At 43.3% G+C, this 27,434-nt stretch overlaps 1 protein-coding gene across 1 annotated transcript in view; it reads right to left on the bottom strand.

Moving 5' to 3' along the window:
* Positions 1–27,434, bottom strand: part of pstpip2 (proline-serine-threonine phosphatase interacting protein 2) — a 119,041-nt gene that overhangs the window by 8,148 nt on the left and 83,459 nt on the right. Inside the window, exons 13-15 of the mRNA XM_059963480.1 lie at positions 13,053–13,128; positions 2,145–2,179; positions 1,200–1,262 (exon numbers count right to left, since the gene is read on the bottom strand). Of these exons, the coding sequence (XP_059819463.1) occupies positions 1,204–1,262; positions 2,145–2,179; positions 13,053–13,128 (170 nt within the window). The 3' untranslated portion in view covers positions 1,200–1,203. The remainder of the gene's footprint in view (positions 1–1,199; positions 1,263–2,144; positions 2,180–13,052; positions 13,129–27,434) is intronic.

Raw genomic sequence — 27,434 nt, 5'->3', positions numbered from 1 at the left:
TTCTCGCCGTTGCCATCAGAAAGAAGATACATTAGCTACAGGACTTGCACCACCAGATTCAGGAACAGTTATTACCCCTCAACCATCGGGTTCTTGAACCAAAAGGAATAACTTCACTCAATTTCACTTGCTCATCATTGAACTGTTCCCACAATCAATGGACTCACTTTCAAGGACTCTTCATCCCACCTTATCAATATTTATTGCTTATGCGTTTTTTATTATTATTATTATTCATTCTTTTTATATTTGCAGAGTTCCTTTTCTTCTCCATTCTAGCTGAATGCCCAAGTTGGGCAGTCTTTCTTTGATCCTGTTATGGTTATAATTCTAGGTTTATTGAGTATGCCCACAAGAAAATGAATCTCAGGGATGTATAAGGTGATATATACTGTATGTACTTCGATAAAAAATCTACTTTGACGACGTATTCCTTCCCCAGGCTTTCCCCTTGTGTACAACCTAAATTTCTAAATTTATAATCAACCAACTATGTGGTAGTGAGTTCCATAATTTAACCACATACAAATAAAGAGCTTCCTTCTTTATTCCTTCCCAGGTTCACTAGCAATCACTGTGTATTTGTTTACTCCCTACATTGTACTTAAGCATCCAACTAAAGCACTTCCACAATTTGAAGTCCCTCTTGGATCATCGTTCATTCATGAAATTGGAGTGCCCCAGCCTGTCGGGGTTTCCTCACAAGTATCGTGTGTGTGGCACTACAATGGTGTTAAATGGGATTGACTCAGAACGGTGGCTCAAAACCAAGTACCTCTGAGGCACAGCCAAGCTGCAATATACACCACCACAACTGAAACCTCACGTCCCTCACTCCACCACTGTAATCAAATGAGATCAACTCCAGTTCAGTGACGAGAGAAGAATGAGAGGTGCCAGGCAGAAGTGCACTAATATTGAGCAGTAAAAAGTCACCCCTACAGCAGGTAGGTGGCAGAACCTGTGGAGGTGATAGAATATCAGAGATTAGAGATTAGGGAATATTAGAGATTAGACAGCCGTCAATCAGCATAGAGTAAAATGGCTTCATTCCAGTTTCTGAGGAAGTTTGGAAATATTGAGTCATATGATGAATTACCAAACAGCAGCCACAGAGAATGAATTCTGCCAGCAGAGTTGGGGATTTGTGAGGGGTGAGGGGTGGGGGACGAGAGGAAAGGACAGCAAGTAGTACTTACACTGTTAATGGTATCGAATGAAACTATAACCCTCTTCTCCAACAGTAGCATATTGCGGTTCAGCTACATTAAAAGATTAAACAAAGAGAGAAAAAGTTAAGGACAATGAATTCTATGGCTTTTGTCAATGTTGTTTGGCCTTGGGGGTTAATACTTGACAACATGCATGGATTAGCAGCAAATGCAGGTCGACACAGGCAGTAGCAATTTGAGAGATCGAGTGATCAAGCAATCCGTCCACAGGGATAAATAATCAGGGAGGAATATCCAGGAGGAATGGTTTGACTCTTATGTACCACACACTGAGTGTTGTGCATTTTATTTTTCCAAAATAATTCTTTACAATCCTTACTTTGACCTCAGTGTTCAAAGGTGCTTCATGGCCATCAGATGGAAACATTTACTTGTGTTTTTATCACTACTTTTCGAAGAATTATAGGGAAAATTAAATTTATATTAAGAAACTACAGAACTAAAGACAGAAAATACCAACATTTCAGATCATCAGTGAAACGTCAACTGCTCTTTTGCCACAGATGCTGTCAGTCCTAACAGTTCAAAATATTTTCCATTTTTATTTCTGTAAGTTAAATAAAGTCAATTCTAATTGTTTTCTAAACCATTAAGACTGTGCTCCCAATGTGAAGGAGGTTCACATTCAAACAGTGAAATCAAAACCAGAGTTTTTAAAAAAAATTACTTTGCACAATTGCTAGCGTGATCCAAGCAGACTGTATGGAATCTGCTCATCACACTATGGACTTCTGTGGTTCAAACTGCATTTCCTCAGGATCTAATCTCTGTGAGGAAATACTCTGCCACTTGACCCGCATTTCCCCCTCAAAATAAAGTGAACTACTAAAATAATAAGGCAAGAACAAAAGGCCTGAAACCAATCCATAAAGAATGAAGGGAAGGTTCAAGTTCATTAAGTAAGCCACTTACACGCTGAATTCTCAGGGTTCGGTAGAGGCAGACGTCTGAGGAAACAAAAGTTAGATTATATGTTACTGCTCTCTCACAAGACCAAACGAGGGAAGTCTTTTTCCTAGGCTGGGGGAGGATAAGACTAGAGGACATGGTACAAGGAGAAAGGGAAGTTAAAGGAGATCTTAGGGGCAAGATTCTACACAAAGAGACTTTGGAACAAGCTACTAGAGAAAGAGGCAGATACAATAATGTTTAAAAAGCATTTGGACAGGTATCTGGGTAGGAAATAAAAGAAATCAGGCCTAATGCAGGCAAGATAGGCATAGATGGGTTAGTATCACTTTATGACTAATTAACTGGTGTATATCCCCCTACATTTTCATTGCATCGTCTTCAGAGTATTAATCAAATACGTACATGGAATGAACATAGTTTGCAATTCAATTTCCGACCCCTAAATGAACACAGAAGAGCATATCGCAGTACAGTTCTATGTTCATTTTGGGGCTGGGAATTAAATGTAAACTATGCTCCATTTCACATACATATTTAATAATACCTCTGAAGATTCCAAAGGAAATGTAATGCCAAATTTTAAATAAATATTGAAACAGAGTTGTGCTGTGAGGCAGGCACTTTCTCAGAGGTCCAATACCGGCAGGGAGGAGGACCTTCTCCCACCCCAGTTTTGTGCTTCATGAGGCCAGTGAGGAAACCACAGGTGGGGTACAAGGCAACTGCCAGGGTGGCTGGGTAGTTTCTGAGGTGATGCAAAACCTCTGTGAGATCCTGAGGCATCCCTGCAACACCCTGAGCGATCATAGCTCAAGATTCCCTCCCAGGAATCAACTTGGATGCTGTATTTCTCCCTGCAAAGAGCCCCTGTTCACTTGGTAAGCTCCTCCTGCGGCAGAGCTCAGAACCCTGGTATTGGCCAGAAGAATGAGGTGGCACGCCCTGTGTACGCAACTGTGCGTAGAGCCTCACTGCTGGGTGTAGCAGCCTGGGAGCACATTCACACTTAAGACTGGAGGGTTGGGGGGAAAGGCAGCTTCAGCGGCATCTTTCCAGCAATTTAAGGTGCCTTCTGTGTGCGGCTCAGGTTTCAGAGGCACACAGGAGGGCAGGGATCACTGCCACCTGGTAGACCAGAGCTTCGTGCCAACTCTGAGGTGTTGACCTTTAAACACCCATTTCTGCAAAAAGACCAATGGCTGTGCAGTGCAGATATGCTGCAAGGAAGAGACTAGGAACAGATCTGCAGCTCAATACTGGGCATCTATGATGCATTGTGGACTACCTGCAGTGGAGAAACGTAGACTAACGCAGTCTGTAACCACATTCCTCAGAGAACTAGTACTATTAAGCCTGGCTCAATGAGTGTAGAAGGGCTTTTCCAGGAAACAGACCAGGCTGACCCAAAACTGATTGTTGCCCCCTTGGCATGTTATGCACCACATTGGCGCCAGAATATGTGGCAATATTTGGAGGCTGCCCCCAGCACATCCTCATATTGTGGTTGTTTGTGCAAACGATGCAGTTTACTCTATGCTTCGATGTACATGTAATCAATGAATGAATCTAAAATATAGTGAAGCTGTAATACAACAGGAACTGAATGGAATCTCAAAACCAACATATTAGACTTGGGTTCCTGATGCACTGTCCAAAGTTCTGATGCAAGCTCTTAAACTGCCTACACAGATGCTGCTTGACCCTCTAAGTTCCTCCCACAATTTCCTTTATTTTTTGCTCTGGATTCCATCATCTAAGAGTAAACCTAGCAATTATAGGCCTGTCAATTTGACGTCTGTGGTGGGTAAATTAATGGAAAGTATTCTTAGAGATGGAATATATAATTATCTGGATAGACAGGGTCTGATTAGGAACAGTCAGCATGAATTTGTACGTGGAAGGTCATGTTTGACAAACCTTATTGAATTTTTTGAAGAGGTTACGAGGAAAGTTGACGAGGGTAAAGCAGCGGATGTTGTCTACATGGACTTCAGTAAGGCCTTTGACAAAGTTCCACACGGAAGGTTAGTTAGGAAGGTTCAATCGTTAGGTATTAATATTGAAGTAGTAAAATAAATTCAACAGTGGCTGGATGGGAGATGCCAGAGAGGTGGATAACTGTTTGTCAGGTTAGAGGCTGGTGACTAGTGGTGCGCCTCAGGGATCTGTACTGGGTCCAATGTTGTTTGTCACATACATTAATGATCCGGATGATGGGGTGGTAAATTGGATTAGTAAGTATGCAGATGATACTAAGGTAGGTGGTGTTGTAGATAATGAAGTAGGTTTTCAAAGCTTGCAGAGAGATTTAGGCCAGTTAGAAGAGTGGGCTGAATGATGGCAGATGGAGTTTAATGCTGATAAGTGTGAGGTGCTACATTTTGGTAGGAATAATCCAAATAGGACATACATGGTAAATAGTAGGGCATTGAAGAATGCGATAGAGCAGAGTGATCTAGGAATAATGGTGCATAGTTCCCTGAAGGTGGAATCTCATGTGGATAGGGTAGTGAAGAAAGCTTTTGGTATGTTGGCCTTTATAAATCAGAGCATTGAGTATAGGAGTTGGGATGTAATGTTAAAATTGTACAAGGCATTGGTAAGGCCAAATTCAGAGTATTGTGTACAGTTCTGGTCACCCAATTATACGAAAGATGTCAACAAAATAGAGAGAGTACAGAGAAGATTTACTAGAATGTTACCTGGGTTTCAGCACCTAAGCTACAGGGAAAGTTTGAACAAGTTAGGTCTTTATTCTTTGGAGCATAGAAGGGCCGAGATGGCCTGTTTCCATGCTGTAATTGTTATATGGTTATCTGCAGTCTCTTGTGCCTCCTTATTAAGATTCCTGGGACGAAGGGGTGGCCTACATTTAGGATTAGAAGAATTGGAAGCAACCTTATTTGAGGATGACATACCAAAGGGGATCGAGAATGGGCAAATACAGAGATGTCTGCTCTCATTAGGATCATAGAATGAAGAGGCCTGGCTTTAGAATAAATGGCTGTTGTATCCAGAGATACCGGCCACTTGACAGACGCACTGCCACCTGGCTGTTCGGAGGACACACCACACGCCAATCAACATTTGGTCCCTCCCAGCTAATCAATGCACACCTAAATTATTGGTCACCTTAATTGGATTATCTTGCCCAGACCCATGCTATAAAAGGTGAGACTTGTCCCTGAATCGACCTCTCTTACAGACCACCTCATTGAAGGTAAGTGCATTGATTTATGTTTGGGAAAGTTTATCATTTGTCCTGGTAAGGGAGCCGCAGCTATCCAAGGTCAAGGGGGATAGCTGTCGTAGTGCTTTTCCCTTGTTCTTTGTATGTGTAACTGTACCCTGTCCCCACACCGCTTTCTGTGTATTGTAGTTGCTTGTGTTGACCCGACTTCCCCCTGTAAATAAATTCCTTATTATTAAAACTCTGTGTGTCCAGGCCTCTACTGTTGAGACTCAAAGAACCAGTTATTTTCCATCACAACATTTGGTGCTGCGAGCAGGGTCTCGTAGGTTTTGGCTGGACACAAGCACAGGGGATAATGTTCTGGAATCAGGGGAAGAAAGCCAGTGCAGGATCCCAGGATAACATCCCCGGGTGGGCTGATGAAAGGGAGGGATTTGAGAGTCTAGCCAGCATGCTGGCAGACCATGGAAAACCAGTGGACTGGTCTGAGCAGTTAGAGCCCTGTGGAGAGAAGCTGGGCCATCACGTGGTCTCCCTCCTGAAGGAATCAGGGTTCCCCAAAGTCAAGGGGAGTCAAAGGGGTGCCTTCTGGTTGTTTGCGTCCCTGCTGAGACGCCAGGTTGGAATCACTGATCACCTGCAGCACTTGTGTGGTCAGAAGGATAGGGGAAATTGAAGACCTCAGTCAGCGTTGTTGCACGCTGAAGGAAGCAGCACAGGCTGCCCAGGCCCAAGCCTATGACCTTGAAGTTAGGGGAACTGAACTTGCCTGTCGCCTCATAAAGCTTCAGCAGGCCTGGGCAGCCTGTCGGTCTGTCTGGCAGCCGGACCCATTAACGATTCGAGCCTTAGTCCAGTGTGGCGACAAGCTGGATGCATGGCTGGGGAATGGGGACATCTGGCTGATAGCGACGACGAGGGGGTGCCCAAGGAACCAAGGTCCCACAACCACCCTTCCCCCTTCTCACCCGAGCTCCAACATGCCCGACCCGTCACCACGCAGTCCCAGGTCCATCGCAGGGAGGAAGGGAACGAGGGAGAGACGGCCGGGCCTTCCCCTAGTCACTCCGAGACCACGGAGACCCGGGACTTCTCCCCCAAGGAGCTGACCCAACTGGCGGATCGGTACCGCCAACGACCAGGCGAGCACCTCGCGGCCTGGCTGCTCTGGCTGTGTGACGATGGGGGCCCAACTTCAGCCTCTCCCATCAGGAAGCATGTGCCCTGGGAAGCCTCTCTGACCAGCAGAGCATAAACAATGCGCTGCGGGCGCCACAAGCAGAAATCCGCGACGGCACAACCCTGTGGGATCGGGTAGTGACCACGGTACGAGCTCGCTATCCCACACTTCTGGAGTGGGATCTGCACGGGCGCCCGCAATGGGGTACAGTCAGTGAGGGCACCCGGGTTATCAGGGAATGGGCACTGGTCAACGGCATCTACCAAGGTGCCTGTGACCGTAACTTGCTTGAAAACACACGAGTGACCGGTGCCCTAATGGGATACTTGGACTCTACTGCACGCCCCGATCTGAAGTCTGTAATCCTGCCCCTCGTGGCACCAGCCAGCGGTAGGACCGTACCATCACCCTCCTGGAAGTTTAGAATATATGCAGAGGGGGGCAGCTACGCAGATCTGCGAGACGGAGACAAGGGCCCTGGACACTATCCCTCTCAGATATACACACAGGCAGCTGTACACGGACCTGCTGCGTGCAGGGGTGGATCGTAACCAGATAGATGGCATCCCCACCCCCAACCTATATGCCCTGTGGAAGGAGCATTGCAGGGGGAAGACTACTTACAAAATGACCACCCACACAGAGCCACCGCGCCTCCCCTGCCCGAAACTGTCTGGAAGGCCCTCGAAGCAGGAAATGTCCCACCTCCACCCGCAAAGTGCCTCACCCCCGGCATGGCAGCCCTCTTCCCCCCTCCCATAGGATGGCCAGGGCCCCCGGTGCATTTGCTCTCTTGCCCTTTCCCACCCGGGGGACCTGAGGCCACATATACCCATCACAGTACATTGGGGAAAGGGAAACACACAGAGGCGGATGGTGCTTGTCGACACAGGCGCCCAGCACACGATTATCCCAGGCAATCCAGCCTTATGGAGGGGTACGGACATGCAGATAGAGGGATTGGGAGGCTCCCTGTTACCAGCTAGGGAGGTCATCCTTTGCCTAGCCATAGGCAACCATTCCCCCAGACGAGTACAAGTCTTTATTGCCCCCTCCCCGGAATGTATCCTCGGAACTAATGTTTTAAAGGGACAATCCCTTGAAACAAACAGGGGCAAGTTCACCTTCAGCATCGCACGAGCCACTATTGTTGTTGGGGCGGCTAAGTGGGAGCCAATTGTTATCTCCCCCCCCCCCGATCATCTGTAACAGTCAGTACAGAGTGCCGGGGGGGGGGCACCAAGAAATCGCAGACTCCATTCAAGCCCTGTTATGGGAGGGAATTATTAGAACCGCTGCCTCGCCTTTCAATAGCCCCATTTGGCCCGTCCGTAAGAGGAACGGCTCCTGGCGGATGACTGTTGATTATAGGCAATTGATCAAGGCTGCACCCCCCACCCCTCGCTGCCGCTGTACCTGACATTGTCACCCTTATTGAAGACATCGCAGGCCGTCCCCACAAACCCTGGTACGCTGTTGTCGATTTAGTGAATGCATTTTTCTCGATTCCCCTGCACTCAGATAGCCAAGACCGGTTTCCCTTTACTTGGGACAGCAGACAATACACTGTCGCCTGCCTCAAGGCTACATTCACAGCCCCACAATCTGCCATGGCCTTGTCTCCTGCGATTTACACAACATCCAATTCCCGCTGGAGATTTCAAACGCACATTATATAGATGATATTCTTCTCCAAGGTCCTTCTGAGACCATTGTGTCAAAGGCCCTTTGCATGCTAATCGAATCCCTCGGGGACGGGGCTGGGCCATTAATATGGAAAAGATACAGGGCCCCAGCCAGGGTGTCATTTTCCTTAGAGTACAATGGAACTCCAGGCACAGAAGCATACCTGATGCCGCTAAAAATAAAAATATTAAATTTTGCCGTCCCCTCGAATAAAACTGACACACAGAGATTTGTGGGGCTCCTGGGCTTTGGCGGCAGCATATACCCCACTTGACCATGCTTCTCCGGCCACTCTGTAGGGTCTCCAGGAAAAAATCCACATTTCTCTGGGGACCAGCGGACCAGGCTGCCTTTGATACGGCGAAACTAGCGGTGGAACAAGCCATGCCACTTTCTTCCTGCCAGGCAGGTCTGCCTTTTGAGTTACAGGTCTCAGCGAGCGAGACAGTCGCCGAGTGGAGCCTCTGGCAGAAGACCCCAGGCCGTAGAGTCCCCCTCGGTTTCTGGACTAAGTCCCTACCTGAAGCGGCAGTGTGCTACAGCCCCTTCGTGCGCCAGCTACTAGCCTGCTCCTGGCGCTCCTCGCCACAGACCACCAAACTGGCACTGGCCTGGTCATCCTTCACCCCCATCTCCCCATAATGCGATGGGTCAAGTCCCCGATTCTACCCACAAGGAGGGCCGTGCCCAGAGGTCCTCCATTGTCAAGTGGAAGTGGTACATTGCAGACCGGGCTGAGCCCGGTCCTGAAGGGGTCAGCCGCCTCCATGAACAAGTCATGGCTTCCCCCCAGTCCCAGCACCCTGCCCCGGACATCCCCGAGGTACAACCTTCCCTAGCATGTTGGGGTCAATCCTTCGATTCCCTCGACCCTAACAGCAAACTGCGCGCCTGGTTCACGGACGGCTCCAGCCGCTGGAAAGGAGGTAAACAATTTTGGAAAGCAGCAACACTTCATCCCGCCACGGGGAGAATTTTAACCACCGAGGGGGAGGGGGGGTTCCAGTCAACTTGCCGAGCTGGCAGCAGTAGCCCTCACCCTCCAAAACACCACCAGACCAGTCCACATCTACACTGATTCCTGGGCAGTAGCTAACGGCATTGCGGTGTGGATAGCCTGGTGGCAAGAGATGGGGTGGGAAATACACGGACGTCCCCTCTGGGGCAGCACCACTGGCGTTTCATTTGGGACCAAGCTGCCCACAGAAAAACTTCTGTCCACCATGTGGATGCCCATACCTGGAAAGATAATGGAGAGGCAACGTTTAACGTTGCTGTGGACCAGGCTGCCCAAATATCATCTGCCACCACTTCCACCCGACACAGACCCCAGTGCACTAGCTGCGTGGGCACACCGCAAAGGTGGCCACTTGGGGGCCGATGGCACGCGGCGCTGGGCTGAACAATTCGGTGTCGCCTTGACACTCAATCAATGTAAAACCTCTGAAGATAACTGCCCCATCTGCCAGCAACTCAAGCCACAGGACTGGCCGATAGGGCCACCGGGCCAGGCACGGGAGTGGGTCAGGTATGGCAAATCGACTATATCGGACCGCTCCCGTGACAGAATAAGAAGCAGTATGTCCTCACGATGGTGGACACATACTCGGGTGTCCTGGTGGCAGTGCCCTGTGAGAGGGCCGACCAGAACAGCACCTCTCCTCTCTCTACAGGGTCCCATGGGAGGTACAATCTGATCAGGGCTCACACTTTGCTGGGACCAAAGCCCAGACATGGGCGGCTGAGGCGGGGATCTCGTGGCTGTTCCATATACCCCCCCCCCAGGCATCGGGCTTAACTGAAAGAATGAAAATCCGCACTCTGACACCCTCTCGCACGCTGCAGGGGTGGCTAAATGTCCTTCAGCAGGCCGTCGACCAGTTAAACACACGGCCCACTAGCCGAGGGGGATCCCCACTGGCCCGCCAGCTGGCACAGTCCCCATCTCCCGACTGGGAAACCACCGAACCCCCCAAGACCGAGGACTCGGGCAGAGTATGGATCCGAAAGCCGCGGAGCCTCCCCAGAAAGGGAGAAATTGTCCCGCGCGGTCCAGGGGACACCCGCTGGGTTGCCATCCTGGGTACATCTGATTTGTCCTGTATACATACCCGGCATTTAACCAGACGGGAATGAGTTTCCTCCTACACCTACCCCCACCCCTCCATCCCCATCTCCCTCTACAGGACAATGGTGCAACTCCAGTCATCCCTCCTGGTCGCTGCGACGCTCAGCTCCGTGACAGTTGCCAACACCTTCCTCAGGGTCGCTTACGAGTTTGCCAGCAACACCAACAGATCGGACTGCTGGATCTGCTTGCGGGCCCCAGCACACGCTGATGATGCGTTGCCACTCACGCCGATCCCGCTGGATGACATTGAGATGAACTGTTTACACAGACTGTTTGCTCCTGCTGGTTTTGGTATATCTGTTTGGGGGGGCCCTGATGGCAGTCCCCCACTACACAACATCTCTTCCCTTGACCCCCGACAGGGTGGGTGCTTCAGGAACTGGTATTTCCCTCCCTACAATTTGACCTCCACCCAAGTCCCCACCCTCGGAGATATTGCACAGCCACTGAGTAGACCTAACGAATGCTGGTGCGGACTCCGCAATGCGCACACTTCTAACTTTTCCGTTGGTCACAGCAACTGTCAGCGAAACTGGTACCCGGGTGCCCCAGTGACCACTGTCCACGATGCCGCTCAGCTGGGAGCTCCCTGGACCCTGAACGGGACCCACTGGATCTGCGGCCACCGCGCCTACCCGTGGCTCCCCGCAAGCTGGTACGGCTGCTGCTTTTCAGCTTATGTGGTGCCCTTCATCCACCCCCTGAATGAACTTGGGGAGCATCCGGCGTACAGCGGCCACCGGGACAAGAGGGCCATTACAGAGGCAGAGAGGTTCTGGATGATAGCCTGTCCCGGGAGGTGATCCAGCTGACCAGTGTGCTCGAGACTCTGGCCACCGAGACGGCCGTGGCACTACAACACACGGAGGATGGTACGGCCCGGCTGTCCCGGGAGGTGATCCAGATGACCAGTGTGCTCGAGACTCTGGCCACCGAGATGGCAGTGGCACTGCAACACACGGAGGATGGTACGGCCCGGCTGTCCCGGGAGGTGATCCAGATGACCAGTGTGCTCGGGACTCTGGCCACCGAGATGGCCGTGGCACTGCAACACACGGAGGATGCCCTCACCCGAACGGCGGCAGGACTGACCCCTGTCAGGATGGTCGCCCTGCAGAACCGAATGGCACTGAACTACCTACTCGCTGCTGATGGAGGAACGTGTGCAGTGGTTGGTGAGGAATGCTGTACCTTTATCCCTGATGAGTCCAGCAACATCACTCACTTGGCCGCTCACATTCGGGACTCGGTGGCTAAAATTCAAAAAGCAAGGGACCAGCTCCTCCAGCACAAAACCTCATGGGGCAATTGGTGGCCGTTTGGGTCCCTGGGGGGGGGGGGGTGGTGGGCAACTGTCATTCACTGGTCCATTGCCCTCATTCTTGTAATCACAGCCATTTCTATACTATGTTGTGCATGCCAGCTGATTAAGAGTGACTCTGCATTTACTTAGCTGCTCAAAATTGGTTATTTCTGGTATATGTGATATTGTTTCACCCTCTTATGTGTGTTGGCTATGTGGTGCGTCTTCCGAGGGGTGGAGTGTATCCAGAGATACCGACCACGTGACAGACGCACTGTCACCTGGCTGGTCGGAGGACACACCACATGCCAATCAACATTTGGTCCCTCCCAACTAATCAATGCACACCTAAATTATTGGTCACCTTAATTGGATTATCTCACCCAGCCCCATGCTATAAAAGGTGAGACTTGTCCCTGGCTCACTCTCTCTTACAGACCACCTCATTGAAGGTAAGTGCATTGATTTATGTTTGGGAAGGTCTATCGTTTGTCCTGGTAAGGGAGCCACAGCTATCCAAGGTCAAGGGGGGTAGCTGTCGTAGTGTTTTTCCCTTGTTCTTTGTGTAACCGTACCCTGTCCCCACACCACTTCCTGTGTATTGTAGTTGCTTGTCTTGACCTGACATCCCCTTGTAAATAAATTCCTTATTATTAAAACTGTGTGTGTCCAGGCCTCTACTGTTGAGACTCAAAGAACCAGTTATTTCCATCACAACAGCTGTCCACAGGACAGAGAGAATTTCTTCCCTCAGAATCTTTGGAATTTTCTACCTCAGAGCTGCAGAACACAAAGCATTGAATAGAATAAGGTTCTGGGTTTACTGGGAGTTGGGGACAATGGGTACAGAAGGAAAATGGAGCTGAGGTCAAGTTTGGGTCAATTGTGATCTCATGGAATGGCTTGAGGAGCCAGTTGCCCATTACAGTTTCAGCTAATAATATTTATAAAGATCTCTGTTTTGCTGGGTAACTAGTTGGATTAAATGTTTCATTATAATGTTGCAAATTATGAATGGTTTCTATTCCCATTAGCTGCATAAGTATCTATTTTACATCCCAAGTATCTGGATGACGATCCTTTCACAGTGCTCCTGTTACCTCTATCTTTGCTATTAGACGTTAATCAACCTGGACTCAAGCTCAACTCAGGTTTGCTGGACTCACCCTCATCCCCACACATCCTGTCCCCACTACCCCCCTCCATGCCGACGCACGACAAACTCCTGCTCAATGTCCAGGTGATTGGATGGCATATTCAGTTTATCCTAATGTATGAATTCTCAGATTTGTGAATGAAGTGGAAAGATTTTCTATGTGTTGAGATTTTTCTACCCTACACCTGGAGGTAAAGATAGAAGCGTGATCAAAGTTGTCTAAAAGCCCTTCTTTTAACCTGCTATGACCAGCTCTCACCTTGGGTTTGCAAGAGCTCGGCTTTGGGGAGGCCCTCCTCTCTGTCCGCTGTAATAATTCTCATATAAGATGAAGGCTGTAGAAGAGAAACACAATTATCATAGTTATCATTAATCAGTATTAATTGGCATTTACAGTGCTTACAAATAGTATTCAACCCCCTTGGAAGTTTTCACATTTTATTGTTTTAGAACATTGGGTTGTAAATTGGGTTTTACAAAAGTGGGTTTAATTTGGCATGAAAGAGTATTTTTTGATCGGTGTCAAAAAGGCCAAATTAAATCCATTGTGATTCACTGTTATAAAATAATAAAAAATGAAAATTTCCGGGCGGAGGGGTGAATACTTTTTTTATACCATACCACAAACTCTATTTCACCCGGTCTCACATGGAGGTCTGCACCCAGAACTCTGTCCATGTTAATCTACAACTGAACTCAAAGTGCATCTGGATTTTCCGATTCCCATTTATGAAGGAAAGTCTGGTCAGGGTAGAGGCTGGATGCCATTATCAATATATCATGATGTAATAGCTCATTTTTGGAAGGTTCACATAGTTTGAAACCAATATCAAACAAACTCACACATACTGCTTTGCCTCACCATCTCCTCCGACCTTGTCCACTGCGATCAATGCTCCCAATGTGGCCTCCTCTACATCAGAGACCAAGTGCAGACTGGGCAGCCATTTCACAGAGCACTTAGAACCATAGAACACTACAGCACAGAAAACAGGCCATTCGGCCCTTCTAGTCTCTGCCAAATCTTACACTTGGTCCCCAATAGCCATCCTGAGTTAACAGTTGCAGACCATTTCAGCTTCCTGTTCCCATAATGACCCATCCATCTTTCACCTTCCCTCCTGTCAGGATGAGGAACAGTTTATCTTTTGCCAGGTTGGTTGGCAACCCAATAGCATGAATATTAAGTTTCCCAATTTTAGGCAACATTCCCCCACCCACCTTTGTTTCTGATCCACTTCTGGTCTTTCCATTTTTGTTCCATTTCCCAACATCCCCCAGCTCCTCTTCATCCATCTTTGTCCCTTTCCCCCTCTTCTTTCCTTCCACCTAATTCACACAGGCATTTCTGCCCCCCTCAAGGTTCTGGTTCCAAATACTTTACACTTAATGGTTATCATTCTGGGCTCCTTTACTGATCCAAGTCCAGCACCGGTAATGCTTTGTGTTCCTTCTCAACTCCCTGCAGCTGCTGTCTCCAAACTTCACTCTCACCTCCCCCCACTTTGCTCCATTTGTTTTTTTTTTAGCCACACACACACACACACACACACACACACACACACAAAATGCTGAAGGAACTCAGCAAGTCAGGCAGCATCATTGTTGGGGAATACACAGTCAATATTTCAGGCTGACTTTGCAGAATCTCTTGCATTTGTCATGCTTTTCCCCCCTCCTTTTTCTTCTCTTCCTCCATCAATCATTCACCTGCCACAGTCTTCTAACTCCACGTGCCTGCCCCCTCCCTGCCCCTATCCTACCTAGCACTACCTACCTATCATCTTGCACACCTCCTCAGTCCACCAGCCACCCTGGAATCCTTCCTCACCCCTTCCCTTCTCCTCTTTATGCTGGGTATCTCACCTCTTGAGACGAGATCTGAAGGATTATTCTAAAGTGGACTGTTCCTTCAAACAAGAGAGAGAGCTTGCGTGCTATTTCAGCAGCAGGGAGAGAAAGTCTGTGAGTTGCCTTGGAAACGGAAGGGCGGAGCTATATGATGGACAGCTAATGTTCAGCACTTGGGAGATATATGCAAGGTCAGTCGACTTTTTAAATCAGACAGACCACCAGAGACACACGACGCCGGAGGCAAGGAGGACACTGGTGAGCTTTGTGTACCCACGACAAGCGTGGAGTTTTGCTCACAGTGTGGACCAAGGGGTGACCAGTGGGAAGCTATCGGTGTGTTTCACCCTGGCCTGGATTGATAACTCCACCACAGAAGATGGCATCCTCTTTCTGTGGTCACAGTTGGTGACTTTTGATAAGTTTTAGGGGCAGGAGGACAACGTGGAGTATAGACATCGGCAAAACAAACCAACTCTCTCTCTCTCCAACTCTACTCAAATCAAATTCCAGAACTGAACTGATAACTTACTATACCACCGTAAGACTGTATCACATAATCACCTGAGCCGGGGAAGCTTGGGAACCTTAGTTACTCACTTATATATATGCATATACTTTGCTAATCTGTTTACTTTATCTTGTTTTATATTACTATATTCATGTGGCTACTAATAAAATAAAGTTTATAACAGAAGACTCAGACTCCAAGTGTGCCCATTTCTGCTGGCTCTTTTTAACCCGTTACAGGGTATGTAACAAAATCAGGGGCTCGTCCAGGATATGAACAAATTAGTCATTCTAAAATTTGTTGGGGGCTTGATTGACTAGTTGATTTGATTGGGGAAATTCCCTTTCAATTTGTGTGAATGTATTAACAGCAGAAATGGATGTTGAGGAGTTCCTGGCAGGGCCAGACCCTGTGACTTTGCAGAGTTAAAAAGTCTGATTTGTGGGAAGTTGTTAATGCATTGAAACTTAGCCTAACAATGGTATGACGAAGGGGGAACTCCAAAGGGTAATAGTTGAGCACTATATTTCTATGAAGTACTTTAGTGAGGAGGAGTTAAAAATGTTCCCTCTAGATACAGAGGAGATCCAGTTGTGACTGGAACAAATGAAGTTAGAGAGAGTTAAATTAGAGGCCGAAGAAGCAGAAAAACAGAGAGCAGAAACAGAAAGACAGACAGTTCAAGAGAGAAATGGCAGCGACAGAGAGGGGTAATGAGAGGGGTAATGAGCTGGTGGTACCGTTTAATATTAGCCAAGAAATTAAGTTAGTACTGCCAATTGATGAAGCTGAAGTCAACTGGTACTTCCTACACTTCAAAAAGGTGGCCCAGACTCGGAAATGGCCAAGGGATGAGTGGGCTGTCATGTTGCAAAGTGTGTTGAAGGGTTTTTTGCCCTGACCCTTGAACAGTCAAGGAATTATGCCACAGTTAAGGATGCAGTGCTTAAAGTCCATGAGTTGGTTCCAGAGGCATATAGACAAAAGTTCAGAGATTTAAGGAAGTCCAGGAGCTAAACTTATGTGGAGTTTGCCCATGAAAAATGGGTGTACTTCAATCACTTGTATACCTCGAAGTGGTAACTGAGGGTTTGGACAGTTTGAAAGAGCTGGTTGTGACTTAAGAATTTAAGAAGTGCCTTCCTGATGATGTAAGGGCATACGAGATGAAAAGGATGCCACTACCTTGCAGGACTCTGCTAGGTTAGCAGACGAGGTTGTTTTAACCCACAAGGTTACTCCGGATGGGAGTTTCCCAGAGAGTAGCTATGAGGATCAGGGGAACCTGGAATTTGAAACTGGGACAGATATTGAAAGCCTAGAAGAGGCAGCTGTCCCAATTGCCTGTGTTCAGGTTGTTGAAGCACCTGTGAATTTCCAGGGTGTTGAACCTTGTGTTGAAACTCAGTTAAGGTCTGAGCTGTCTGACTCAATTGAAAAGGAATGCAGTCTTTTTGAGTCAGATGGACTTGGTTCAGTGAATAAAGGGTTAACCTTGGTGCCAGTGGAAATTGAGGATTCTCAGTCACTTGTGTTAGACGGTGTTCTAAAAGCTGGTGAAGAGTTTAAAAACTGGTGAGGTAAATTTTATTGAAAGTATCGACAAAGGTGCTGTTTCTGGATTGTTAAATAAAGAACTTGTGAAGTTTGAACTAGTTTCATGACCTTTGACCCTGCTTTCTGGAAAATGGCCTGTAGAATAATGTAAAACACTGAGTTCTGTTTTCGCAGTAAGAAGTAAACAACTTCAAGGTTGTGGAGTTGTTTTTCACGATTGTAATATGGGGGAAAAGGATTGTTTTGGTTTTGAGAAGCCAGCTGTCTGCATTACTATGGAAACAAGTCGAACTAAAGTTGTAGGAACAGAATAGATGGATTGTTTGGAAATCTTCATAATGTAAACATGGTCTGGGGGGCGTCACGTGATGATGTAGGGTCAAGACGTTGGGAATCCAGCTCACTCGTAAAAAGTAATGAAATAAGGTTTAAATGAAGAAGTGATAACAAATACCTACTAGAAACTATTTATAAGCGACTCAGGATTATCTTTTGATATGACTTCTAAACTGAAACAGAAGAAAGCTACTACTTCAAAGACTGCGCAAATCGGCGGGGAAAAAGGCCTAACCGTATCGGCGAAGCCTCGGACTCAAGTTGGATCTCCTCTCGGCGAAGTGCATGGCACCTCTGAAGATGCGGGACAGGAAGTTGTAGCAATGTCAGCAGTCTCTAAGAAGAAACGGCAAGAAACGCATGCACGAAAGTATGCATGAACAGATATTAACAAAACTACAAATCCCAACTACGGCTGGCAGTGAATCGGAAGTAGAATCAGACTCTTTGGAAAATTCAGAGGAAGAAGAAGAGGAAAAGAAAGAGAAGATTAAAGGAGACATAAAAGATATCCTGATATATATGACGAATGAATTAAAAGCTATAAGAACAGATACAAGAAGGATGCAGAATACACTCGATAGTGTGGTGGAAAAACAAAAGAAGATGGATAATAAAGTTAAAGAGATGGAAGTAAAAGTTGAAGAAAACACTGAAAGAATAGTTAAGATAGAAGACAATAATCTTGCCTGGACAACAGAAAGAAAATGGATGTTGGAAAAAAATAGATGCGCTTGAAAACTCTAGTAGACGAAATAATATCAAAATTGTTGGTCTTATGGAAGGTACAGAGGGAGAAAATCCAATAAAATTCTTTCAAGAATGGATTCCAAAAATTTTGGAAATGAAAGAAGGAAGCCAAGTAATTGAAATTGAAAGAGCACACAGAGCTTTAAGACCAAGACCTCAACAAGACCAAAATCCAAGATCAACTTTGATAAAATGCTTAAGGTACCAAGATAAAGAAATGATCTTGAAGGCAGCTACTCAAGGTGCTAAAAAGAGAAATGGGCCATTGATAATAGAAGGGAAAAGAGTTTTTTTTATCCAGACATAAGTTACGATCTTCTGAAGAGGCGGAAGGAATTTAATCCAGTGAAAAAATCTTTATGGGAAAAGGGCTATAAATTTTTATTGAGCTACCGAGCAAAATTGATCATTTTCCTGGATAATGAAGAAAGAAGATTTTTTATTGACTACCGGAAAGTGGAGAAATTTGTACAAGAATTACCCGATGTCCACGAAGAGGAGTAAAGAATTATAGAAATGAAATGGACTAATGATGAAGACTGAAACAAGGTTGGACTTGACGGACATTTATAAAAAAAAATAATTGAGTATTAATTGGGAGTAGAGATATTAATTATTTTCTTTTTTCTTCACTAACATATTTTCTTTTTTTTTGCTTTTGCAGGGGAGCTGCAGGAGCTCCTGATTGATGGCTGCAAGTTTCGTGTGTACAATCATGGCGATTGCCATGACCCGTAAAATGGAGGGGGGGGGGTAATGTTGTGTTCTTTTTATTCGCAACATTAGTGGGGGGGTTACTTTGTTTTTTTTCTTATATATTATCTTTCTTCTATTTTTCTTCTTTTTTGCCTGGATGGTTGGGGAGAGACTCATAGCAACATGGAGAATTTTAAAGAGTTCCCAAGGTATTATGAATGATTAATTTACTTAATTTTTTAAGTTTTAATGTTAATGGAATTAATGGACCTGTGAAAAGAAAAAGAGTTTTAACATATATTAAGAAAATGAAAGGAGATATAGCTTTTCTACAAGAAACACATTTAACAGAAACAGAACACAAGAAATTAAAGAGAGATTGGGTTGGAAATGTCATTGCAGCTTCATTTAATTCAAAATCGAGTGGAGTTGCAATGTTGGTTAATAAATCTTTACCAATTAAAATACAAAATGTAATAATTGATTCTGTGCGGAGATATGTGATTATACATTGTCAAATTTTTTCAGAATTACGGACTTTTATGAACATTTATGCACCAAATGAAAATGATGCAAAATTCATACAAGAAGTTTTTTTTGAACTTTGCTGATGCACATGATAAAATATTAATAGGTGGAGATTTTAATTTTTGTTTAGATCCAGTTTTGGATAGGTCAACTAAAGTTGCTACAAAATCAAAAGTAATAAAACTAACTTTATCATTAATGAAGGATTTAAATCTGATTGATATATGGAGAAAAATTAATCCAAGAGAAAGAGGTTATTCATTTTATTCAAATAGACATAAAACTTACTCAAGGATTGATTTTTTTTTATTATCAAAAAATATTCAAGATAGAGTGAAAAGTGTGGAATATAAAGCAAGAATACTGTCAGATCATTCCCCCTTGATAATGACAATGATAATAATGGATAAGGAGGAATCGATCTATAGATGGAGATTTAATTCAATTTTATTAAAACGTCAAGACTTTTGTGATTTTATGAAAAAACAAATTCAATTTTTTTTGGATACAAATTTACATTCAGTTGAGGATAAAATTGTATTATGGGAAGCGATGAGAGCATATTTAAGGGGTCAGATTATAAGTTTTACATCTAAAATTAAGGAATACACAGCAGAACTAGATCAATTGGAAAAAGATATCATAAAGTTAGAAAAAGAATCTCAAAGATATATGACAGAAAAAAAACGACAACTTGTTAATAAAAAACTACAATATAATACACTCCAGACATATCGTACAGAAAAAGTAATTATGAGAACTAAACAGAAATATTACAAATTAGGTGAAAGATCACATAAAATTCTTGCTTGGCAGTTGAAAACAGAACAGGCTTCTAAAACAATAAATGCAATTAGAACAAGTGTAAATAAGATTACATAAACCTTTAGAAATTAATGAAACTTTAAAATTTTTTTATACTGAACTATATCAATCAGAATCACAAAATAAGATTGCTGAGATAGATAAATTTCTATCACAAATAACCCTTCCAAAATTAAATTTGGAAGAACAGAAAGGATTAGATATGCCCTTTACATTAAAAGAGGTTGAAGAAGCTTTAGGATCACTTCAGAGTAGTAAATCCCCAGAAGAAGATGGTGTTCCTCCTGAATTTTATAAAAAATTTAAAGATTTATTAATTCCTCCTTTTATGGAATTAATATACCAAGTGGAAAGAATGCATAAACTCCCACAATCTTTAACAGCGATCATAACTGTATTGCCAAAAAAAGATGGAGATCCTTACAAACCAACATCATATAGGCCTATTTCTTTGTTGAATACAGATTATTAAATAATAGCAAAAATTTTATCTAATAGAATATCTAAATATTTACCAAAATTAATACATATGGATCAAACAGGTTTTATTAAAAATAGACAATCAATGGATAATATAACCCGGTTACTTAGTATAATTCATTTGGCACAAAAAAGAGAGGAAATAAGTGTGGCAGTTGCTTTGGATGCAGAAAAAGCATTTGATAGATTGGAATGGGATTTTTTATTTAAGGTATTGGAAAAATATGAGTTAGGAAAATCTTTTATACAATGGATTAAAACCTTAAATACTAATCCTCAAGCTAAAGTAGTTACAAATTGTCAGATTTCAACACTATTTTGCTTAACGAGGTCAACTAGACAAGGCTGCCCATTATCACCTGCTTTATTTGTATTGGCAATAGAACCATTAGCTGAATTAATTAGAACAGATTCAGACATTGGGGGCTTTAGAGTTAATCAAGAAGAATATAAGATTAATTTATTTGCTGATGTTTTGATTTATTTAACAAACCCATTGCAATCTTTGCAAAGATTATCTTTTAGATTGGAAGAATATGGGAAAGTATCACGGTATAAAGTAAATTGGGATAAAAGTGAAATTTTACCCCATCCCAAAGGAAATTATAATCAATGTCGATTAGTAACTCAATTTCGATGGTCAATAAATGGGATAAAATATTTAGGTGTTAGAGTTGATAATGATGTAAAAAATTTATATAAACAAAATTATTTGCCATTATTAAAAATAAGAGGATCTTGATAAATGGATGATGTTACCAATAACATTAATAGGTAGAGTTAATGCTGTAAAAATGAATATATTTCCTAGACTGCAATATTTATTTCAAACTTTACCAATACAATTACCTCAAGTTTTTTCAAGAACTGAATAAATATGTAAGGAAATTTCTTTGGAAAGGAAAGATGTCAAGAATATCATTGGAAAAATTGACATGTAAATTTGATTCAGAAGGGTTACAACTTCCAAATTTTAAGAATTATTATAAAGCAAATCAACTTAGATTTATTGCATCTTTTTTTGATGAAGAAAAACCGGCATGGATTAGAATAGAATTAGATAAGATAGGAGAAAATATACCAGAAGATTTTATATATAAATGGGAATCCAAATGGATACGGGAAAAAAAAGAATCTCCTATATTAAGACACTTGATTTATGGAATAAGGTAAATATGGACGATGAGATAAAGAAATCTTTACTAGCAAAAAGAACTTTAATTCATAATAGGCATTCCTTTTACAATGGATAAAACTTTTACATAACTGGTTCCAAAAGGGTATTAAATATATAGGTGATTGTTTTGAAGGAGGTATATTGATGTTGTTTGATCAATTAAAAAAATAAATATAAAATAACAAATAATACTTTTTTTATTTTCAATTAAAAGCTTATTTATGAGAAAAGCTGGGTCAAACAATGTTGATGCCAAAACCACGTGAAATAGAAATACTCATTCAGAAAGGAAAAATTTAAAAAATTATATCTTGTATGTATAATTTGATTCAAAAACAGACAATTAAATTAGGAATTCATAAATCAAGACAAAAATGGGAATCTGATTTGAATGTTAAAATTGATGGAAAAAATTGGTCAAGATTATGTTCTGGTAGTATGAGAAACACAGTAAACGTTTGACTTAGATTAATACAATATAATTTTTTACATCAATTATATGTAACACCACAGAAAATAAATAGATTAAATTTAAATACGTCTGACCAATGTTTTCGATGTAATCAAGAAATTGATACTTTTTTACATTCTACTTGGTCTTGTTTTAAAATTCAACCATTTTGGATAAATCTAAGACTTTTATTGGAACAAATTACAGGAGTACAACTTCCACATAGTCCAGTATTATTTTTATTAGGAGACATTGAAGGGATAATACCGAAACTTAAATTGATTAAGTATCAGAAAAAATTTATAAAAATTGCATTGGCAGTAGCTAAAAAAGTTATCACAGTTACTTGGAAATCTGATCTATATTTAACTATGGATCTTTGGAATAATGAAATACATGGTTGTATTCCACTTGAAAAAATTACATACAATCTAAGAAATGAATATGATATATTTTTGAAAATTTGGTTCCCATACTTATAAAAGATAGGATTAAATACATAGGTCCTTTGAAGACAAAATTATAAAGTAATATGGGAAAGAAAAAATAAATATTAAAATTATTTTGAACTCCATGGAGCATGTGGGGATCCTCCGATATCCAGGCAATCTTTCTCTTCTTTCTTTTTTTTCTTTAGATAAGGGTTAAGGCGGGAGGGTTAATATTATTTTTCTTACTATTTTATCATATTTATTCTTGCAATTTTCTAAAATTTAATAAATAAATAATTTTAAAAAATGTAAACATGGTCTTCGTAAGCTTAGTGATGGTACTGAGTTTGGTAAACATAGGTGATAGGCTAGCACCTACCCAGGGTGAAGTTTATTCAGCAGTACAGCTAACAAGCAAGCTTGTGCCTGATGACACACAGATACTGATGCGTACACCGCATGCGCATTGACCCGAAGCATGTCCAAAAAGGCTGCTGATGCAGATAGCAAAGACAGGGGTTTAACTTATGAGAATTTGTCAGAGACTTTTCTACCTTCCATGTTACATCAGGATCTGGGTAGTAAGGAGGATGAGAAAGGTTTGTCCTTGTCCAGGGATGAATTTATAGCAGAACAAAGTCAAGATTCTGAAATTGCTGCAATAAAGGAGACAGCTCTCACAGAAGAGGAGGTTCAGAGAGTCAGTAGGATGGGGTGTTAATGAGGAAGTGGAGATCGCCTACTGTGCCTACAAGTGAGGATTGAGCCATTGAACATCAAGTTGTGGTCCCGAAAGTTTACAGGGCTGAGATTTTAAACATGGTTCATAGTATGCCTTTAGCTGGATACTTTGGAGTATCCTTTCATCCTTTGGGATGAAAAATGCTCCAGGGATGTTCCAAAGGATGATGAATTCAGTGATTCAAAGTTTAGAAAATACAGGGGCTTATATTTATGACTTGGTTGTATGGAATGTCACCTGGCAGGAGCATATTTCAGCTGCAGAGAAACTGTTTGAAAGGCTGTCCAAGGCAAATCTCACTGTAAACCTTGCTAAAAGTGAATTTGGCCACGGCACTGTCACGTATCTTGGCTATGTAGTAGGCCAGGGCCAACTGGCACCTGTGCAGGCCAAGGTTCAGGCTATTGCTGAGATTCCCGTTTCGACGGGCAAGAAAGCGTTACGGAGGTTTTTGGGAATGGTTGGGTATTACAGTAAGTTTTGTAAGAACTTCGCAGACATTGCTCTCCCCCTTATGAAACTCCTAGGGAAGAGTGAAAGATTTGTGTGGACTGACCTTTGCCAAGAGGCATTTGACCACCTGAAGACCATTCTGTGTTATCACCCTGTGCTCAAAGCACCTGATTTCAGTAAACCATTTTCAATCACGGTAGACGCTAGTGATGAAGCTGCTGGGGCAGTATTGTTGCAAAAGGACGATGATGAAATTGAACATCCAGTGGTTTATTTCTCAAAGAAATTTAATGTGCATCAGAAAAATTAGCCCAGTGTTGAAAGAGTTGCCAGTACTCATTTTAGCATTGCAACATTTCAATGTCCACATATGTCCTGCACAGAAACCACTTGTGGTTTACACGGACCATAATCCATTAGTGTTTCTGAGTAAAATGAAGGATAAGAATAGAAGGTTACTTAACTGGAGTCGGATCATGCAACAGTATGACATGGAAATAAAAGATGTGTAAGTTACTGACAATATTATAACAGACTGTTTGTCTAGATGTCAAGTTTGAGTTCGTATTGTTATGAATGTACCACAGCTCTGAGGGGCTGAAGGGGCAGGAGCAGCCCCTTCCTTCCAGAGAATCGCAAGAGCACTATTAATTCGGGTCTCGGACCCAGGAAAATGAGAGATAATGTAACGGTTTTGGCCATGGCTCTTAGAGACACCTGTGCTGAGGGCATGACCCTGCTACGTGACAGCTATCACGGATATGGACACCCTCGGGTAATGTGGGGGTGGGGATTGCATCACCCTACTTTGATGGACATCTACAACTCTGCAAGTCAAGATAAAAGGGGACTGCAGAAGGCGGTACCCCAGAGAGAGACGCACCAGAAGGACTCCATCACTCAACGCTCCCGTGATAGCTGGAAGCCATTCAAAAGCCACGTGCGCTCCGTAACATCTCTGCCTGGGGAGTGGGTGGCTGATAATACCAAGAAGGACCTCGAACTAATAACAGGGAAACAATGCTCCCCTGATTCAACGGTGTTGCTTCGTCAAAGACCCGGGCAAGTTTTTCCCGTTTCTCCTCACTCTCTCTGAAACATGTGAAACCCAGCGATTCCCCAAAAAGACTGAAGTCTGCAGACTTCTGAGTGACTACTATATTTCCAACGGACAATATGTTATTCCCTGGACAATATGTTATCCCCTAGACAACAATCGAGATTATTTCTTAATGATGATTATTGCTATACCCGCACTTTAGATTGAGTTTTGCCGATGTACATGTTCTGAATGTTTGTATTAACCTTACTTTTGTGCCCCCCTTTATGAATAAAACCGTTCGAAAATAGTGCCATCAGACTCCAACGGACTTCTCTATCTTTGCTGGTGAGTTATCCAGTTACGGGATACGTAACAGTATTGCTTTGCTATGTTACCTGATAATTACACATATATTGCTTTAAGCTGTATAATCGATAGTTAAGACAAAAATTTTGCTGTTTCATCAAAATTTTTCTTAAAAGGAGAGGGTGGGATGAGATCTGAAGGATTAATCTAAAGTGGACTGTTCCTTTAAACAGAGAGAGAGGGAGCAAACAGCTTGTGTGCTATTTCAGCAGCACAGCGAGTGAGTCTGAGTTGCTTTGGAAACGGAAGGGTGGAACGATATGATGGACAGCTCGTGTTCAGCACTTGGAGATATATACAAGGTCAGTCAACTTTTTAATCAGACAGACCACCAGAGACACACGACGCCAGAGGCAAGAAGGACACTGGTGAGCTTTGTGTACCCACGACAAGGGTGGGGTTTTGCTCACAGTGTGGACCAAGGGGTGACCGGTGGGGAGCTATTGGTATGTTTAACCCTGGCCTGGGTTGATAACTCCACCACAGAAGATGGCATCCTCTTTCTGTGGTCACAGTTGGTGACTTTTGGGAGCAGGAGGACGACATGGCAGATCGGCATCGGCAAAACAAACTAACCCTCTCTCTCTCTCTAACTCTACTCGAATCAAATTCCAGAACTGAACTGATAACTTACCATCCCACCGTAAGACTGTATCACCTAACCACCTGAGCCAGGGAAGCTTGGGAACCTTATTTACTCACTTATATATATGCATATACTTTGCTAATCTGTTTAATTTATCTTGTTTTATATTACTTTATTCAAGTAGTTACTAATAAATTAGAGTTTATAGTGGAAGACTCAGGCTCCAGGTGTGCCCACTTCTGCTGGTTCTTTTTAACCTGTTACAGGGAACATAACAAAATCGGGGGCCCATCTGGGATATGAACTATTTGGAGCCATTCTAAAATTTGTTGGGGGCTTGATTGACTAGTTGATTTGATTGGGGAAATTTCCTTTTGATTTGTGCGAGTGGATTAACAGTAGAAATGGACGTTGATGAATTTCTGGCAGGGTATGTAATGCCTCTCCAAACACATTCCTGTTGCAAACCAAGCATCAGCAATTCCTTTCCTCCCACAGGTGCTGCTCACCCTGCTGGGTTCTTCCAGCAGATTGTTGTTCCTTTCATCTAAGAGTGCTTCATCTCAGTGTGCGATGATTCCACAGGAACCCTGCAGCTCACCTAACCACTGGAGCCTAACCCTGCCTTCTAGTAGTGTGCAGGTCTGAAATTATGAATACTGATCAGCCACTTAAAAACTGTAGCTCATTACTGCCTTCTCCCTTAACCCAAGGCTTCTAAGGTTCGTGCTTCTATCACTGTACAAAAGATCTGGAAGGCTGAAGTCCTATAGCACCAGGTTCAAGAAGAGCTACTTCTCTTCAACCATTTGGTTCTTGAATCACTTACAACAACCCTAATCACCACAGTTTACCCGCACTGTGACCACTTTGCTTAAAATAGACCTTTTTGTTCCAATTGCATACTCCCTTGTAAAAATTGTGTGCAATTTGTTTTTCTTGCAAATGCTGTTTATATTAAGCTATATGATAATGATGCTGCTGCAAGGAATTTCTTTACTACACCTGTGCATGCATGTACCTGACCATGATACAGTAAATAAACTCGACTTTGACTTTCTAAAGCACTGACAGAAAGCACTATTCATTACAAATCCAGCTGTTCATTTCAGAGCAGCCTAGGCAGTGTTAAGTATGACTGAGGCCCTTTCATCTTTGTCTTAAAGTGGGTAATTGCATTTACAGTTTAATATTCTGAGTATACTCAGACATCTCACTGAGGCTACGTCCACACTAGACCGGATAATTTTGAAAATGCCGGTTTCACGTAAAAACGACAGGCATCCACACTATGCGCTTTTAAAAATATCTCTGTCCACATTAAAACAGATAATTCGGTGAATCTCCTCCTACTGCTCATGCACAGGACACATCTACCAAAAACAAGCAACATGTTTGGTGTTGAATCTCGCCATGAAAGACGCGTTTGTTCAGTTACAGACTAGAAAAACTTAAAAAAGACAGACAGCTGTTGGCTCTTGCGCAGGAGGACTTATAAGTAAAAAAAACCCACAAATACTGGAGTGTACGGAGGCAACCGACAGGGAATTCTCAGACAGTATGACCCGGCTAACGACAAAGATTGAAAAACTGACAAACTCTGTTGCATTAATAAAGCCCCTTGTTAAATGTATAAAACACGTCTGCATCAGTATTATCTTGTATTTCCATACAATGTTACATTAGGCTGTTACACATCTATTGTCAGAGAAGTACTTGCAGAAATAGGTAAACCACCTTCATATGAGCAAGGACAGAAAACAGGGCAAAGTGAGTATACTTATTTATTCAGTAAGTTATGGGTCAAAGTATTTGGTGAGTACATTTCTAACTCTTCTGGCTTCAGTCTCATTGTTGTC

The sequence above is a fragment of the Hypanus sabinus genome, chromosome 3 (assembly GCF_030144855.1).
Source record: "Hypanus sabinus isolate sHypSab1 chromosome 3, sHypSab1.hap1, whole genome shotgun sequence".
Classification (NCBI taxonomy): Eukaryota; Metazoa; Chordata; class Chondrichthyes; order Myliobatiformes; family Dasyatidae; genus Hypanus; species Hypanus sabinus.
This window is presented reverse-complemented; position numbering and strand designations above follow the sequence as displayed.